This window comes from Myotis nattereri, assembly GCF_964212035.1.
Source record: "Myotis nattereri genome assembly, chromosome: 8".
Classification (NCBI taxonomy): domain Eukaryota; kingdom Metazoa; phylum Chordata; class Mammalia; order Chiroptera; family Vespertilionidae; genus Myotis; species Myotis nattereri.
The window spans coordinates 79,601,718-79,621,330 of NC_138083.1; the positions used below are offsets into that span (position 1 = coordinate 79,601,718).

The 19,613-nt window shown below is 40.0% G+C and overlaps 1 protein-coding gene across 2 annotated transcripts in view; it reads left to right on the top strand.

Annotated features, from left to right (window-relative positions):
• Positions 1-3,371: 3,371 nt before the first annotated feature.
• The window catches only part of PIK3C3 (phosphatidylinositol 3-kinase catalytic subunit type 3), a 77,602-nt gene continuing 61,360 nt past the window's right edge, over positions 3,372-19,613 (top strand). Inside the window, exons 1-4 of one of the 2 annotated variants that reach the window (XM_081097496.1) lie at positions 3,372-3,512; positions 8,181-8,369; positions 12,131-12,274; positions 17,227-17,356. In XM_081097496.1, the coding sequence (XP_080953622.1) occupies positions 3,445-3,512; positions 8,181-8,369; positions 12,131-12,274; positions 17,227-17,356 (531 nt within the window). In that variant the 5' untranslated portion in view covers positions 3,372-3,444. The remainder of the gene's footprint in view (positions 3,513-8,180; positions 8,370-12,130; positions 12,275-17,226; positions 17,357-19,613) is intronic. The other variant, XM_081097495.1, reaches the window with a different exon arrangement.

Here is a 19,613-nt window from a genome sequence, read left to right on the forward strand (position 1 = left end):
TGAACTCTGTGAATTACAAAATTGCACTGGACCCTGAGAGAGTTCCAGTGTTTCTCCCCGACCTCTGCAAAGAAACTTCTTTGACATCTCAGCATTGCAAGGCTAACATCACATTCTCAGAGAAGTCTCCTCGCGCCTCACCTTCCTCCCTAACACTAGTTAAATCAGCTCACTCAAAAATCGATCCCTCATTTTGTTGTTCTTTCAGTGTTCTCAAGAGTTTCTATCATAATATGGGTATCCCCAACTTTTCAAAAGTTCAAGTTGCACCAATTCACTTTTACTTAAGACCTGCATTAGTACCCGTATTCACTAACCAAAAGAAATCCAAAGAGGAATTTTGCTTTTCAGGAAAAAGAGAAAATAGCATTCCTTGTTTGTTTTGCAGAGAGCTATTATAGAGGCAGCCACACCTGGAATAAGGAGAATGCACACCTCCCTACCCCCTTGCCTGGGAACTATACTCAGCATCTTAGCATCAAGCCACCATCATTTTGAACTGAGTCTATAAGGGGCTGTACTTTATCTTGATTTATTTTGTGCATCCGTTAGCAAGATGTGTTCTAAGGTATCAGAAAAGCTGTTTGCTTTTGATCTTTCCCTTTTGTAGATGATTGAAGTTGCATTTTTTTAATGGAACCACCCAGGCCCTGTGAGTTCCTGCTCCAGGATCACTAGCAGACATTCTCAAGTATATCGTTTTCCACATTGTCACTTGACAAATGGCCAAGAGTCTTGGCTTATGAGATAAGGATTTTTCAAGTTTCTTCACTGTTATTTGTTCTACCATGTTAATAGATTCTAAATGACCTGGAGTTATTAGAAAACTCCTAGAGGCAATTTTTAAATTGGAGCAACAATTTTATGAGATCATTTCAATTTCACAATATCACATTTATTTTTTTTTCTTGATGAAAGATCAATAATAGATGGCAGCTTTTTAAAGCTAAGACTGCAATTTTTTATTACCAGCTAAAGAGGATTAATTGGGTGACAGAAATTGACAAAAACAAACCTGTTTATCACTACATGAGTCCTGGGTCACTTAAAGGAATGGACCATTGTAAAAAAAAAATTCTTAACCATTATTAAAATCTGTTAGTTGAATAATTAAACATAAAATTGAAACAAGATTGCATAAGAAAACAAAATCAAAATGGCAACTCCAAAGGTGAATTAAATATGGAACCAAATACTCAATGAAGTAGCCTGCTACACAAAAGAAGCATCCATGTATAAAAGGTTGGTTTTTTTTTGTTTGCTTTTTTTCCAAAGACAGGCAGTGGTCTGTGCTATGGATTCTAAAAGTGTTGTGTTGTATAAGTATATGCTATATTTATGAGTTGTGAAAGATCACCTGGGAAAGGAAATATCATGCTTTTCCTTGCATAATGAAGTGCCTAAAGCTTCCATTTCCCTTATGGACATGGCCTTGCTAAGAGTACTCTGATATTCAGATCTACTAACCAACGTTTTCCTGACCCAGGGTTGGTCCAGAAAATGCACTGCCAGTTTTGATTTCTGTGACGACTTTAGTTTTTCTTCATAATTATCTTTTAAAAGTTAATATAAGTTTATGCTGGATTCTATGAATGAGTATCTTAGAACTAAGTACTGAGATTTCATTTTTATGCTTTTATTTGTGTTGTGTTTGAGACATGACTGTTGGTGTCAATTACTATTACTTTAACTGTTATGAGCTAATGAAAAAAGGACAGAGATAGACTTAGGACAAAAAATGTTTTGGGGGCCAAGTAAAGGCCAAATGCCATTATAGTACTTACACATGAAGATTTCATAGTAATTTGAATAGAAAATGAGGCAAGAAAATTAAACTGCCATGCGGTATGTAGTAGAATAGACCGGCAGCATTTCAAAGAGCTGGTATTGTAAGAGTAGTCAATACCATATTCATGTTGTATGCAGTAATTTTAATAAAAAGATAGTGTTACTTTAAGGTTGTTAATTTCAAGTTTTTATATTTAATTTTTTAAATTTGGTTTTAAAATAATTCATAAGAAATATATGTGTATGTTTATCTATGAAGTTTCATTTAGGTTTAGACATTAAATAACACTATAATAAAAGTAATTTGTAAGTATTGGGATCAGAGAATTGAGTTCTTTACAAATTGTCAATGTTTTATTCACGTTTGAGAAACCTGACATCAAACTTCACACCCACTGCTGGAATTATCCATAGACAGGGCACTTGTAACTATTTGTTTTACTGTTGGACAGCTCTGATGATTCAAAAGTTCAATTTTTATTGATTGCTGTAATTACATTTTTTTTGTAAGTTCCAACCATTGGTGGTAGTTATACTTAAGAACAAATTAAGTCTGCTCTCTTTCTGTTGCACCTTTTAGTTATAGGAGAATAGCTATCATGTTTTTCCTTAATCTTGCTTCCACAGATATTTTTGAGAACTTACTTTGGACAAAAAATTGTACATTAGCCTTTTTATATTTTTGCCCTGAAAGGCACTACAAATAAACACACAGAAAATTGAGACTTTTATTCATATCACCAATAATAATAACAAGGAATTATTAAACTCATTAATGTGTTAGGCACTAAAGGGGCAGGTATACAAGTATATTGACACACTATTCTTGCCTTCAAAGAGTTTGAATGTAGTTGGAAATGAAGATTAAAATTTTAGATAATATTAAATATTATAAAGACAAGCATTGTAGTTCAGAGGGTTAGTAACCTGAGTTCTGGAGTCATTACTGGACGTTTATGGGTTTCAACTAGAGTTCAGTCTTCAAAGCTACAGTGGGTCTGAATATACCCCATGCAAACAAGCACCCAACTGCCTTGTCCCAAGTAGCATAAATGCCAAAACTGGAAATAAGTTTGTTTTGCTCTTTGTCTAGTTCTTTCTTCACTCTTTAGAGCAGAAAGAGAAAGTCGTTACTTGAGAAAGCAAATTTTTTATTAAATCTACAAATTTTTGGAAGATCACTGAAATTTAAACTTCGCAAAATTCTAAGTCTTGTGACTTCCTGGTTTAGCCTGTAGCCAGTGAAAGTTGCTACAATCATTTTGAAACGCATTTTCCTTCGGATTGATTTTAGGAACAGTTCAAGCTCAAATGACAAATTTTTTTATTTAAAAACAGACAAACAACAACAACAACAAAAGAAAAGTTCTGTCCAAACAGGAAGAATACTGAAAGTCTGGGAAGCAACCAGATCGGCTGTGTTGCCGGAATTCTATTTACCTCTAAGCCAGACGGAAGACTGCTCTGCACATGCGCAGAAGGGAAGCTTGGGCGGGGAGTTCCGGCGCGTTGGGTCGCGCTCCAGGCAGCGATTGGCTCCGCCCCGGCCGAGAGGCGGGACCGGAAGCGCCCGTGTTGTGGGGCTCCGCTGGTTCAAACCCAGCGTCTTTCCAGCGCCTCGCTTCCCGCTGTCGGTGCTGCTCCGGCGGAGGCGCGATGGGGGAGGCGGAGAAGTTCCACTACATCTACAGCTGTGACCTGGACATCAACGTGCGGCTCAAGATGTAAGAGCGCCTGGGGCCGGGGCGGGCATTGCTGGAGTTTGAGGAGAGGAGGCGGGGCCTGTGGGCTCAGGGTGGAAGATGGTTATTAGCCTGGAGGCCGGCCGGGGGCGGCGGGGAGAGCCGTGGCCGGGGCCGAGGGGGGCACGCGGCGTGGAGAGGGCGCTGCGGGAGGAGGAGAGCGGTGGGAATAAGACCCGAAGTCTAGCGCGGTTTTACTTTCTCCGAAGCCTGTTGCTGTGCACAGCAACCTTTTGAGGGGTCACTCGTCCCATTTTACAGATGAAGAAATCTAGTCTCGGGAAAGTCGCCCCGCAGGTGGTAATTGGAAGGTCTTTCCTTGAACCCGGGGCTGGGAGGTGGAGCAGAGACTGCAGAGTTCTGTGGACACGGGCAGATGTGGTAGCTGAGGATGAGATGAGCACATGGATGTGCAGTAGGAGCCAGAAGCACGGGAAGGGACAGAGGGTTGGGGTCACTCTCTGGACGGTCTGCATTGTTTCGCTAGCGGCGCGGGGAGCGAGTCTAAGATGAGGGTGCCAGTTGCAAAGGGGCCAGCAGATAGGAGAAAAGAGCCTTGCAGGGAAGCCTTGGGGCTTCGCTGTTGAAGGAAAGGCCCAGGGCACGACCTCTGGAGATGAGAGCAGTGGAACGGAGGTGGGGCGCAGGGAGAACCGTGTCGGAAATTCTGTCCACTTTAAGGCAGTCTTGGAGGAGTGTGTTCATACGCAAAAATTACCACAAAGTACTCATCACAGTATCACTGGTAATATGTCAGCAGTAAACCAGTGATCCTCAGGCAGAGGGCTGCCTAGCTGCAGTGAATACATCTTCTCAGCTGTCAGGCGCACCTTGGAGTGACTGTTTCTTTTTCTTTGCAGAAGTTACATAAGACTATGACACTTTGCTATTTGTTTTGGGTGATGGTAAAAACAATATGTCAACAACTACGCTGCCCATTTGTATAATACTTTGTACACCCATTTAAGGTAATTTCTGCATCAAACTCCCCTAGATGCTTATACAGGTCCTGTACGTATACCATCATCTGGCACAGGGCTTTTTCCTTCAGTCTCATTCCTCTCAGTATTTCTTGGACATATTAATGTGTTTCTGGAACTTTTGAACATTAAAAGGAAAGAAAAACAACAACAAAAAATGATCCATTATTAACAGATACACACATTGACTATTTCAAGGCAAAGATAAAACATTAATCAGAAGTTTGGTAAAATTTGGTACTAACCATTTTTTAGCTTCTCAGACTGTCATTGTGTGCTTTTTTTGCGGGGGGGGGGGCGGGGGGGGGGAGGCCGGGAGCTGGCAGTGTCACTTTAGAATCAGAAAATAGTAAATTCTTTAATTCTGTTTTTTCTCCCCACGCCTTTTAATCTATTTCTATGGTTTTAATAACAATTTGCACTTTGATGTTCCTTTTCTTAGCACTGTAATTGAACATCAAATGGCCTATAAGACACGGTCACTTTAGATGTCCCCAAGCACTTTAAAAGTAACTTGTCCCAGATTGAGCACATCATTAGCCTACCCCTTTAACTCTGAACTTCCTATATTGTCTCACCCTGTTTTGGTGATTATTAGCAACATTCATCCAGTTTAAGACACAAAAATTTGAGTCATGCGACATCATCTCTTACCTTCTCTATTAAATCATTCACAAGTTGTCTTGAATCTACTTGCTAAATATCTTTTCTATACCACTGCTCTAGCCTTAGCCTGTCTTTTTCCTTCATAATTTTTAATGAAAATCTAACTGATCTTGCTTTCAGTTACACCTCTCCATTAGGTTCTGAAACTCCTGCCAAAGGTGTCATAAGTACCAATCCAACAGTAGTACTCTCATATCAAATAATTCAGTTAGATTTTTGAATGTTCAAGGCATTAGACTGAATTTGGTGACTGCTTAGCCTCATTGCCCCCCTGCTTTTCCTTCTCTAGCTTCTTCCTGCACGAGCTTTATGCTTTAGCTATACCAAACAACTTGAAGTTCTCCAAACATACCATCTTCCTCTTTGCTTTGGTCTGTGCTGTTCTTTTTTATCTTTCTGGGACTGGGAGCCCCCAAGCTCCCAGACTTTTTGATGTACAGTGTCTTTCTGTGGTGGGAAGAACGTTGGCTTTGGCCTTGTCTGCCCTGGTTTTTATTCTCAGCTCTGTAACTTTGTGATCCTTGATCTCTGAGTCCCTGCTTCCTCATTTATAAAATGAGGACATGGTTACAATTTTGATTTCTAATTGGTGTTTCTACCTCTTTCATAGTTTCTTGTGCCTATCTTTTATCACTTTTAATTTAAAGAAATGATCAGATAGTACATCCACGTGGTAAACACACTAGAGGCCCGGTGCACAAAAATTTGTGCACTCAGGGGGGAGGGGGATCCCTCAGCCCAGCCTGTGCCCTCTCACATTCTGGGACCCCTCGGGAGATAACGCCCTGCTGGCTCAGACCTGCTCCCGGGTGGCAGAGGGCAGGCCCAATCCCTAGGTGCAGCCCCTGGTCGGGCTCAGAGCAGGGCCGATTGGGGAGTTGGGGCGCCACCCCCTGTCATGCACAGAGCAGGGCGGATTGGGAGGTTGCGATGCCACCCTCACTCATGCTCAGGGTAGGGCCGACTGGGGGGTTGGGGCACCGCCCCCTGTCACACTCAAGGCAGGGTCAATGGGGAGGTTGCGGTGCCACCCCCTGTCACGAACAGAGCAGGGCCAATCGGGGTTGGGGCGCTGCCCCCTGTCACGCACAGAGCAGGGCCCATCAGGGGGGTTGGGGATCTGTACCCTGTCATGCACAGAGCAGGGCCGATCAGGGGGTTGGGGAGCTCCCCCGTGTCACGCACAGAGCAGGGCCAATCAGGGGGTTGGGGAGCTCCCCCGTGTCATGCACAGAGCAGGGCCGATCAGGGGGTTGGGGAGCTCCCCCGTGTCACGCACAGAGCAGGGCCAATCAGGGGGTTGGGGAGCTCCCCCGTGTCATGCACAGAGCAGGGCCAATCAAGGGGTTGGGGAGCGCCCCCCTGTCACTCACAGAGCAGGGCCCATCAGGGGTTGGGGCTCCGTACCCTGTCACACACACAGCAGGGCCGATCGGGGTTGGGGAGCTCCCCTCTGTCATGCACAGAGCAGGGCCCATCAGGGGGTTGGGGCTCCGTACCCTGTCACACACAGAGCAGGGCTGATCAGGAGGTTGGGGAGCTCCCCCCTGTCACGCACAGAGTAGGGCCGATAGGGGAGTTGGGGGCACCGCCCCCTGTCACACACAGAGCAGGGCGAATCAGGGGGTTGGGGCACCGCCACTGTCACACTCAGGGCAGGGCCGATGGGGAGGTTATGGCTCTACCCTGTCACACACAGAGCAAGGCCGATCAGGGGGTTGGGGCGCCACACCCTATCACACACAGAGCCGCAGGGCGATCAGGGGGTTGGGGAGCTCCCCCCTATCAGGCACAGAGCAGGGCTGATCAGGGGATTGGGGCGCCTTCCCCTGTCACGAACAGAGCTGCATGGTGATCAGGGGGTTTGGGCGCTGATCCCGGTGCCGGGAGGCCTCTCGGCTCCGCTGATCCCGGTGCTGGGAGGCATATTACCCTTTTACTATATAGGATAGAGGCCTGGTGCACGGGTGGGGGCCGGCTGGTTTGCCCTGAAGGGTATCCTGGATCAGGGTGGGGGGTCCCCACTGGGGTGCCTGGCCAGTCTGGGTGAGGGGCTGAGGGCTGTTTTCAGGTTGGCGGGTGACTGAAGTTCCCAACTGCTCCTTTTTTTCTTCCTTTTTTTTTTTTTTTTTTTTTTATTCTGGGCCAGCTTTAGCTCTGGCTCCAGCTCTGAGGCCTCTGCTGCTGAAAGCAGGTATCTGGTTTGTTTGTGTTCTATAATCGAAACACTGTATCAACTCCAGCTTTGATATCCCGGCTACCTGAAAGCAGGTTTCTGGGGTTTTGTTTAGCTTCTATATTTGTAACAATGTTTCAAACTGCAAGCTCAGAGGCCAGCAAGGCAGGCGGGGAACATTGGAGTCCTCCATCACTGAAGCAAGCAAGCCTCATGTTAGCTTCAAGCTGCCTGGCTGCCGGCCGCCATGTTGGCTGGCAGTTAATTTGCATATCGCCCTGATTAGCCAATGGGAAGGGTAGCGGACAGACGGCTAATTACCATGTTTCTCTTTTATTAGATAGGATAAAAAAGTTGAAAGAATACAAAAAGAATATGCAAATAAAAGTAAGTTTTCACCCCAGAAACAAGGACTTAACATTTCCTTGTAGTGCTATATTGTTTATCTTATCTTTCATTTCTGGGCCACTATGCCTAGTACAGTAAATGTTTTGAAAGAATAGATAAATAAGTGTTCAACTTGAAATTAATAAAAGTGAAACTAAGGCCTGGAAAGCTGGTGATGTCTGGAAGTTAGACCAAGCATTGATGACAGGATTTGAAATTAAGAACCTTAAGATAGGGAAATATATTGATGAAGATAGAAATGATTGTAAGTGTGTTAGGATTTTAAGATTCCTTTACTAGATGTAAAAGTAACTTTAACTTCATATACAGGAAAATATTTAGGTAGCATAAGGTCACTGTGATGCAGTCATAAACTTTGGTATTTGTTGCCTATATGCTTAAAAAATGTTTGTCTAAACATTATTGTTCTTATACTTCCAGAGGGAGTTTGGAAGGGAAGAGAGAACAAAAGAGTTATAAAGCTGTTCTAGAAGACCCAATGCTGAAGTTTTCAGGACTGTACCAGGAGACCTGCTCTGACCTTTATGTTACTTGTCAAGTTTTTGCAGAAGGGAAGCCTCTGGCCTTGCCAGTGAGAACATCCTACAAGGCATTTAGTACAAGATGGAAGTAAGTTGTTTTCTTGCATATGGTGAGTTCCAGGCTGTTCTCCAAAGTCTTTATAAATGTTGTAAGTATGATTTAGTAGTGATTACAGAGGAATTTAAAAAATTATTTAATACTTGTAAGGATTGATTGACCTAGATAGTTAAGATGGAAGTAAATTTGTTTGTATTCAGTATATTGACATATTTTTATGAGAACTTGACTGATTCACAAAATGACCCCCAAATCAAAAACACATTTTTATTGTATGAAACCAACTTTTTTTTAAAAAAAATATATTTTATTGATTTGTTACAGAGAGGAAGGGAGAGTGATAGAGAGTTAGAAACATCGATGAGAGGGAAACATCGATCAGCTGCCTCCTGCACACCCCCTACTGGGATGTGCCTGCAGCTAAGGTACATGTCCTTGACCGGAATCAAACCTGGGACCTTTCAGTCCGCAGGCCGATGCTCTATCCACTGAGCCAAACCGGTTAGGGCTGAAACCAACTTTTTAAGCTCATGTTTTATTGAGATGGTACATTAGCAAACCATTGTCAGGGTGCAAGGGACATTTAGTGAACATGAAGTTCCTGTTTTTCCAGAACCCACAATATCATGAGTTCTTAATTTAACCTCTTGATACTTCTTATTTGATAGGTTATATGGAGCAGTTTTAATCCTCAATCCATGAGTGTTGTTCAATACCCTGGTAGGCTAGCTGCAGGATACACAGTTGTACCTCTAGAAGGAGCTTATGCCCACAGTGCTCATGGAAGGTAAGGTGTGCCACATGGACTGCCAGGCTCTGGTATTGAGGGTACAACCCTCTGTTCACCAAGCACAGCCCATCAGGCTGGGAAGTCTTTTTCAGAGAGAGCAGAAGCCTGAGCTCTGGTGATCTGGCTGCATTGAAACCAATTATTTAAATAGTGTAATTTCTTTAGTAGTCTTTTTGTGAATACACACACATACACACACACACACACACACTCAGGTATATATTTGTATATATACTTGTTATTCTGGAAATTTTCAAATCTGTAAAAGTAGAGTATAATAAGCTTCCAAGGCCCCATCACCCAGCTTTGATAATTACTAACTCGAGGCCAATCTAGTTTTATCTATACCCAGTGTTATTTTGAAGCAACAATACAAGAATTAACCACAGAATTCATAAGTAAGTGGAACAACAAATTTATGCGTGTGTGTGTGTGTCTCTCTCCCACACCACCTTCCTCTCTAAAATCAATCAATAATAATAATAATAATAAATAAATAAATAGTAAAGTACTAAAAAAAAAAGAACTCATGCTAGGTAAGGTAACAGTAGGATAGGCTTTTTACTTTGCACAGCCATCAATTTCTATAAGCACTTACTTAAGGTAAAATTCTCATTTTTAGATGTGGAATTCTGCAAATTTTCAAATTTTATATATGAAAATTATTGTGTAGGCAAGTGATTTAATTTTTAAAAAATTAAATATTCTTGTTCCATGATGAATTTAAAATGGCTTTAGAGAGACACATATACTAACAGCCTAACATAATTTAAAAATTCAAACGGGATTTAGGAGTCTATTAATCAGACTAGAGAATTAGTACAGGGGTCTGTGAGGGTAGAGGTGGGTGGGATTAGACCATCAAGAATCAGGCTTTAGATCTCGCAATGTTGTGGAAGTTTTATTAGGTGAATTTAGTCTTGAGCTTAATGAAGGTTGGTATAGGGATGATGCATGGGAAGGTGGAGAACAAAATGATATTCAAAATACACAATTTTCCGATGTCTGACCAGATCTTTCCAGAATTCCTAAAATACGTAGAGCAGTTTTCAAACTGTATTTTAGCTGTAGATTTCATTTTCTTCAAAAGAACTCTTCTGCAGAAGCCCAGTATATAAAACAGGTTCAAGTACCATTGCTTTGATTAAAGCCTGGGGTTAGAGTGCAAAAGATTTAAGGCAAATGATTGCTTGATTATATATATTGTTTCCTTCTCAAAGGACAAAATATAGATGTGAGAATTTTCACAGTTTATTTTGGATATTGTCACTGGCTGACTTTCTTTAATTGTAGCCTGTGTTAATTAACCTCTGGTTTGTTCATTGGCAGAAAATGCCACTGCTAGTATTTTCCTTTTCAGCGTAGTCCACCCTGTGGATAGTAATTAAATTAGTTTGTTCCTCTAGCTTTTTCAGGTGTGTGATTTATTTTTTCGAGACTTTTATGGAAGAAAAGAATGACTGATTCTCTTTTAAATGGCTAGCCAACTCTGATTTTCCTGTAGGTCCTTGAATTTATATGGTGGATATAAATTATTTGTCCTTTAAGTTTTTGAAAGTTCTGTTCAATATGCTGAGCTGAATAAAGAGTAAAACAAATAACAACAAAAACCCCCAGCTGTGCTGTCATTACTATATGAAGAACAAACATTCTTTAGGAAAATCATATATATAAACATTCTTTTAAAGCATAAAAAAAACTAATAGGTAAGCATTATCAGTATTAATGAAATAACTTGAGGGATAGAAAAAACTCACGTAAGAAAATTTGACCTTGCTGTCCAGAGCTGTCTGGTAACTTCATGTTACAAAGTAGTAGATAGTCTACTTCAACCTTTCTAAGGCTTTTGTTTTCTGTCTTATTGAGGCACATTGTAGGGCCTTGTTATCCTCAGCATCTCTTTGAATGTATTATGAGTAATTTTTTTTTAATATATATTTTATTTTTTATAGAGAGGAAGGGAGAGGGATAGAGAGTTAGAAACATCGATGAGAGAGAAACATCGATCAGCTGCCTCTTGCACACCTCCTACTGGGGATGTGCCCGCAACCAAGGTACATGCCCTTGACCAGAATTGAACCTGGGACCTATCAGTCCGCAGGCCGACGCTCTATCCATTGAGCCAAACCTGTTAAAGCAGTAATTTTGATTTTTTTCTTTTCATACTACAAAACCTGTGTTCCGGGGAATGCTTATACGAAATCACAGTTTGGTTCAAAACAAGTTTGGTTATAACCAGGTTTAAGTGGTTTCCCAGATTATTATTAGCTATTATCATATTTCTTGTGTCTTAGTGATATTGTCTGAGTTTTTTTATTAAAGGATTTACCGGTGTTGTTTTTTTTTTTGTTTGTTTGTTTTTACCAGTGTTGTTTTTTTATGAGTTTTTTTTTTTTTTAACTTTTTCATATATTCTATATTTAAAATTGAAGGTGCTTAGAGCGAAACTAAGGTAACTCGCATTATTTTTTGTAGTACTAACTTAATCTTTGAGGCATTTTTTCTGGCCAAATCTTCTGGCATGGTTTGTTAATTTAAAAGAAAGTTTTAAATATATAATACTAGAGGCCGGGTGCATGAATTCATGCACCATTGGGTCCCTCAGCCTGGCCTGCGGGATTGGGTTGAAACCGGCTCTCCGACATTTCCTGAGAGGTCCTGGATTGTGAGAGGGCGCAGGCCAGGCCAAGGGACCCCATCAGTGCAAAATTGGGGCCAGGGAGGGATGGGGGAGGTTGGCCAGATGGAAGGGACTACGGGAGGGCTCCAGGGCATGTCCAGCCCTCTCACTCAGTCCCAATCAGCCAGACCCCAGCAGCAAGCTAACCTACCAGTCAGAGCATCTGCCCCCTGGTGGTCAGTGCACATCATAGCAAGCAGTTGAGTGGCCTAAGCATATCATTAGCATATTACACTTTGATTGGTTGAATGGCTGACCAGACGCTTAGCATATTAGGATTTTATTTTATAGAATATGCTCATGTTGACTTTATTTCCATAGCTGGAATGAATGGCTCAAACTGCCTGTGAAGTACCCTGACCTGCCCCGGAATGCCCAAGTGGCCCTGACTATATGGGACGTGTATGGGCCAGGAAAGGCAGTGCCTGTGGGTGGGACAACGGTTTCGCTCTTTGGAAAATACGGGTAAGCATTCTCTTCTAATCTTTAGGGATGTTGTAGTTTCTCATCCTTTTTCTTTTTGGGAAGTTCATGCCAGTCTGGTTCTCTGTGTGTACATGTTTGGTACATGATTCCATAATTCTTGAGACTGAATTTCGTATAGGATATACAGATAGATTCATTAAGACACACAACTTATATTACTCTATTGTTAGTGACTGGTAACGTGATTCCTATTAGAAAATAGTATTGGAAATTAGAATCTTTCTTTTAGGAAAAAAGACTATGTGGCATATACTGTGAGAGCTTTGTCTTTCTGCTTTGTCATAATAGTGATAAAGAGGACAATGAGCAGGGTTAAAAAGCACTAATTTGCTAATAGTGGTAATGACTATAATAGAACAGTTGTTAATTCTGTTTTTAAAGATTTACAGATAATAGAAGTTTATTGTGAAAAAACACAACCTATATTTCTATCCCTTTTGTTGATATTCTATTACTCTTTCTGAGTATATTAATTGGAATTTTTCTTTGAAGAACTTGATCTTTTATCAAGTTTAAGAATGAGTTGGTACCCTGGTAACCAGCAAAAGTAATTGATGATTTTTGTTTTTTGTCTTTAAGTTTTGTCAGGAACTTGTAGTCTTAAACATTTTTGAAATGTTTCCATTGCTATCTTAAAGCTTTATAATGTTCAGAAACTCCCATTTTTGGTCAATCAGAGTCCCTTCAAGTTGACCCATGTCTTTTGTAGTCATAAGTAGCTTCTGTGCTTTTTGGCAGATAAGCTATTCCAGGCTCCTTGGGCAATTTTCTGCCCCAAACTTGGTTTCTCTGAACACATCAGATGTTAAATACAAATGAAACATGTTAGCGAGCAGCTCTGATTCTGAGAAATTACCTCTCTTAGAGCAGGGTTTCTCAAAAATGAGTCATTGACTTACCACTTTCAGAATCCTGCATATATCTATATTAAATACATTCAGTCTTATTTACTTGGTATTTTTATTTAAACCAGCTCACTTTTTTTACTTCCATTTAATTGAAAGCAAAATTTTAATATCTTGGTTTACATGGAAAATAAGTGTTATTTAACTTTGGTGGGTAATGACAAAAATAAATACAATGAAAATAACTATGCTACTAAATATTGCAACTTTAAGAAAAAAAAAAAACCCTAAGAAACACAAATGATAGTAAATCTGTTTGCTTTGCAAATATGTATATAATACCTAAACCAAAAAAATCCTTTAATTAGAATGGTCTGTGTCTAGTCAGATATAAGGGGATATTCAGCTCACTGTCACTTTATTTAAGGTAAAGATAAGGTTTTACATCAATATTTCATTTACACCTATATGGCATTTATTCAAACGATAACATTAGGTAATAATAGAGCTCTGTGGATACTCTGAGCAGTGGGGAAGAAATGTGAAAAATCTGTCCTATTTCTTCTAGGCTGATGCTTCTACTGACCTTCATCTCAGAAAAAGGAATTCAAAGAAAGCCTATTATGCAATTAAAATGCCTCCTTTTTCTCTCTGTGTCCTGGGCCTTTCCTTGGGGGTGAACTTGGTTTCATGTTAGATAAGCCCAGGGAGTCCCTAGCATGGCCTTGCCCTTCCTGTGCAGCTTTGGATTGTGGAGGAATGTGACATTCAGGATGTTCAGGGGCTACAGCAGAGTGCAGAATGGACTGTACTGCTGCACAGCTGTGTGTGGTGCTGCTGACATCCAGGGAGAGAACGCAGCTTGAGGCTTCTGGGTGACCTTGGCAAGAAGCCTGTGCAACTTTCTTCCACCTGCCATTAAAAGTCATGCCATGTGCCTCCACATTCTCATGACTTAAGCAAGTGGTAGTTTCCTCAAATGTTTCGTAAACAATGAAATAACATCACATGCTCCCCACCTTGTTCCCTAAGTAGTCCTGGTGTGGCCTTCATAGCTTTTAAAAGGGTTCCTCAAAATGCCTAATAGTTGCATTATAGTATCTGGAGTCTTGTGACTATCAATATCTGTTTTGTATACTTGAGTCAGTGTGAAGCAGTACTTCTTGGAGAATAGTGTAATTAATAATTGAAAGACTAATCTGTTAGAATATGGCTAGAATAAATTGTCCTCATTCTGAATGTCTAGCTTGTGAGATTTCTAAGGAAGTGAGGAATGGATTGATCGTTAGATTGAATTGGCAAAGAACTACAGGCAAGCTGCAGATTTCTCTTGCAGATGTTTTTTCCAAATGTGAACTCGGAAGTCTGGGCAGTTGCTGCTGCAGTGGCTTGGCATGGGAGCTGGAGCAGCAGCAGCAGCTGTTGCTGGGGCCTCTGTAGGCATCTGAAGGGGATCCTGCTGTGCTGTTCCTTTTGTCTTGCCTGCTTGGCTTAATTTCCCAAGTGGACAGGATGCTCTGAGCATCTTCTGGCTTGCCACCTGGAGGCTGTGTAACTCTCTACAAAGTTTCCATTAGTGTCAAAAGAAAGTAATACGTTCACTTTATCATTTGAGTCACTTGCTACCACCCCTGCCCTCCATGTCTCCTGTCCTTAAATCTTCTCTCCAGATTCATCCCAAGGCACCTAAATCATTTAGTAAACTGACTTCCTGCCAAACGTACTTATTTTTTATTTAAGTTCAGCCAGTCAAAGTATTCACTGGGGTATAGAGAGGTGGAGAAAAAGGAGGGAGACCATCCTTTGTTTCTGAAGGTACATTTAAGGGTAATCATTTAAAGTGATGTTGCTGCCTCACTGTACCTAGTTTCTTAGAGTCTAAGCAGGTCTGCTTGATGTTGAATCTAATACTCAGTTGAAAGGGAATGAAAATGAACTTTATGAAAGGCTTGTATATGTGTGTTTTTTGGAATGTAAATTTTTTTGAAATCTCTAACATGGTAAATATTAAGATTTTTGGTTCTTTACTACAAGTCAGTGCATTTGTTTTGGGCCTATAAGGTAAACTTTCACAGATATGGTTGCTGGATATTACCTGTTTACTGCCAACCTTAGAGCTAAACCTTGCAACAGATATGGTCTTTAATCTTACTGTGCTCATGAGCTTGCAGCTATCCTTTATAGTTCCCAGTCTAAATGTTTATGGCATCATTACTTTGCATAATGTTCAGTGAAAATCCTCTTTATTACTCCAGGAAAATCTGTGAAGAAAGTTTCCATTAGTCAAAGCGTGATAATAATAGTTTTTAAAATGTATGTAAAACTTTTAAAGTGTAATGTTTTTAAAGATCAAGAAAATACATCAATATATATGCAACGTGTACCTTACTTTAAAAAATACTTAATGTGAGAACAAAATGCGTTGGGCTTGCCTATTCACCTGCACACACTTACAGTCTTATTCTTTCCACCGCAATTGGCAGATTGCTCTTTCAGCTTTGGGGCGATGCTATTTTAGGAGATATATTGTCTGAACAGTTTTGTTAAAAAAACAAACACAAGCCGAAGCCGGTTTGGCTCAGTGGATAGAGCGTCGGCCTGCGGACTGAAGGGTCCCGGGTTCGGTTCCGGTCGGGGGCATGTGCCTGGGTTGCGGGCACATCCCCGGTGGGAGATGTGCGGGAGGCGGCTGATCGATGTTTCTCTCTCATCGATGTTTCTGGCTCTCTGTCTCTCTCCCTTCCTCTCTGTAAAAAATCAATAAAATATATTAAAAACAAACAAACAAACAAAACAAAACAAACACAAAAAAACCACCATACACTTAAAAAAGAAAGAACATATTAACAGAAGACTTTCTTTATTTTTACCTCCCACCCCCATAAAAAAAACAAACAAACAAACAAAAAAAAACCACTCAGAAACGACAGTAGCATATCTATAAAAACACAGTTTTCCAAACGTACTTTATGCAGTGGTTCTCAACCTTCCTAATGCCGCGACCCTTTAATACAATTCCTCATGTTGTGGTGACCCCCGATTTCATTGTTACAAATTGAACATAATTAAAGCATAGTGATTAATCACAAAAACAATATGTAATTATATATGTGTTTTTCGATCGTCTTAGGCGACCTTTGTGAAAGGGTTGTTCGACCCCCAAAGGGGTCGCGACCCACAGGTTGAGAACCACTGCTTTATGGGTTTGTTCAACCTGTATTCTACATCTTAGTAGTTTTTTGAAGGAAACAGGACAATCAAAGGTTATAAAGTGTTTCACTTTAAAGCAGATGATCAAGCTTAGATTGAAGTTCTGATTATATATTTTGTAGACATGGGAACTTTTTCTTGTATAAATCCACTGTTGTATTTCCCATTAGGCATTGCTCTTACAGAAAAGAAGGCAGGAGAATCAACCTATACCTAGTGAAAAAGATAACGTTAGTTAACATTATTGAATACTTATTATGTGGCAGGTACTATTGAAGTACTTTTTACTTGTGCTGATGTATTTAATTTTTCTAATAGCCCTGTGAGATTTAGGTATCTTTATAATCCCACTTTATAGATTAGGAAACTGAGGCACAGAGAAGTTAAGCAATTTACCCAAGGTCACTTAGGGAATAGATGGCACAAGTGGGATTCAAACCCCAGCAGTTTGACTGTGCAGTCTACTATGCTGACTTGTCACGTAAAGTAGACAGTTATGTAATTATTTACATTTTGTTTCAGCATTGTAAATGGGACATTCCTTCATTGGGTCGCAATTTGGTTTCCATTATTTCAAGATCTCCACTGAAGTTATGAAGGGTATATGGCCCATTAGGATCCTTCTATTTGTCCAGTCTACCTCTAGGATCTCTGTAAAAGTCTGACTGCTTTGAGGAGAAAAGAATGGCATGTGAAAAGCAGTGTGATATGGGTTTAGCTGCTTAGTTAATTGCATTGCAACTCATTGGAGGCTTAAAGGTTGCCAAGAGAGACATGCATTTCCTAGTGTGGAATTCTCTCTCTTTAGGGGTTAAAAATTTCCTGTAATGAACTGCATTAATTTACTTCTACCCTGAACATTCTCTTTTTGCCTAGCATGTTTCGTCAAGGGATGCATGACTTGAAAGTCTGGCCTAATGTAGAAGCAGATGGGTCAGAACCCACAAAAACTCCTGGCAGAACAAGCAGTACACTCTCAGAAGATCAGATGAGCCGCCTTGCCAAGGTAAAAATAAAAACTTTTCCAACTGGTGGGAAGCTCTGAATGATGTCTATTGTAGTATAAGTTAACCTTTTGAATTCTGTCAGATTATTTTTTTTTAATTTAGATTTAATTTTTTAATAGTAGCTTTATTAAAATATAATCCATATATCATAAAATTCACTCTTGGAAAGTATACAGTAACTTAAGTTTTAGTAAATTCTGAGGTGTGCAATCATCACCACTATTTAATATCAGAACGTTTTCATCAAAAATGTAACCATGTACCCAATAGCAGTCATTTCCCATTCCCTCCTCCCTCCAGCCCCTGGAACTTCTAGTCTTTATGTCTTCGTGAATTTTCCTATTCTGGACATTTCATACAAATGGAATCATACATTATGTGGCCTTTTGTGTCTGTAATCCCATCAGACTGAGAATGGGCACTTTTTGGTGATATTTTCAAGATGAACTTTTTTTTGGTGAAATAGTCTTAAAGATGCCAAGTGTTACATGCTAGAGAACCTTACGTTGTTTGGAATTGAAGATTACTTACTCTAAATTGTCCTCACTCCACTCCCACTCCTGTTTTTGTAAGAAGGCTGAGTTTTGTAAGAAGACTTTATCTTTCAAAATTGTTTTAATGAAGTGTTTTTATTTAGAAATACAAAAGCTAAGCTCAAATCTGAGCTTAAGTCAGAACAAAATAACTTATTTTGTCAATATCTGTTCCCAAAGCACTATGCTAAATACTATTTGAAGATACTTTTGGGTACAATACACTTTTAAAAACTGGGAAAGCAGATGTATGCTATTTTTATACAAAAGGAACAGAAATTGTAGATGTAATACTTTATATTTTACACACTCTCACTTTAAGACAAGAAATGAGTATACAAATAGATGAGGTTTATGGGGATAGAACGGAATGGTTTGTTTCCTGTTGCACTTTTGATTTTCCAGCCAGTGAATTTACTATGCCTGCTTCTAATTGTTGAGAAGGCATTTGGTATAAGAGTAACAAGGTGTACATAAATCTTAATAATACGACAGCATAGTTATCGTGCATTGTACCCACGAGCCAAAATAAATAGCATAGTGACAGTTTCCAAACTGTAATGTAAGAAAGTTTATTCAGTTATAGTACTGCCTAAGTCTTGACTGCCTGGGGATAATGGCACAGGAGGACTGTGAAATGAAGATGAACTATTTAAATGGCCTGTGAAAAGATAGTGTTAGATGATTATTAAACAAAGAACCTCAAACCCAAGCTGGATTAAATATTCTTATTCTGATTTATTGCTCAGCTATGCAAATAGAATTATAACCACAATATGAATAACTGTAGTTTAAAAGCCTTACCTCTAGGTTTAACAATTTAAAAATCAAATCCTTTCAGAAGAAGAATTTTAATGGAATTAACCTCTCTAATGATTGTACTTCATTTTGTGAACATGTGTAGTTTTCCTTTGAGGAAAAATGAGTGTGAGAAAAGGAGACAAAACTGAATAATCTTTGGTTTAGTTAGTTTATATAACTGGATTTCTTAGACTTACTGGGAACAGGAAGAAATTAACATAGTACAGTCGCACCCCCCCCCCCACATTTCCCTCATTATTTTCTCTTTCCCATCTCTAAATTGCCCTAATAATTTTTATTAATATAAATATTTCTGTTTGTTTTTTTTGGGGGGGGGGGGCGGTAAATAAATAAATATTTCTGTTTTAATTGATTTGTGAAAATAAAGGCCAGACTTCTGAGACATTCATTACACTTTCATTGTCCATGACCCAGCCTTTTAATGATTGTGGCCTTGAGCAAATCTGCCCATTGTTCCCATCTGCTATGTTTTTCAGCTTGTCATATTTTAAGAGTTTTATCACTAGGATGCATATCCACCTGGGGTTTTGGATGTGACTACCAAGCTTTAGTGTTTGATTTATACTTGAATCCATGTCTTTAGACATGAAAGGTTAGTGCAAAAGCATGCTTCTCTACTGTCTCCTTTTCATTTTAGCGTCTCTGCTTGATGCCTTTGGAATGTGCTTTAGTTTCTGTCAATTTGATTAAGAGGCCGCAAAGAGAAAGTAACAACTAGATGAAAAATGTTTTGTGGTCTGAGTGATACAGATAGGTGGGGGAATGTTGAACAGTGTGTAAGTGAGCATTGGTACAGTGAAGTAGTGTAAGATGTGATGTTTTAGACTGGCCTTCAAATTGCCTGCATGGGGTCACTCTGGTTCAGGCTCCAGACCTCATTTTATAGCAGTGGGAGCTGGAT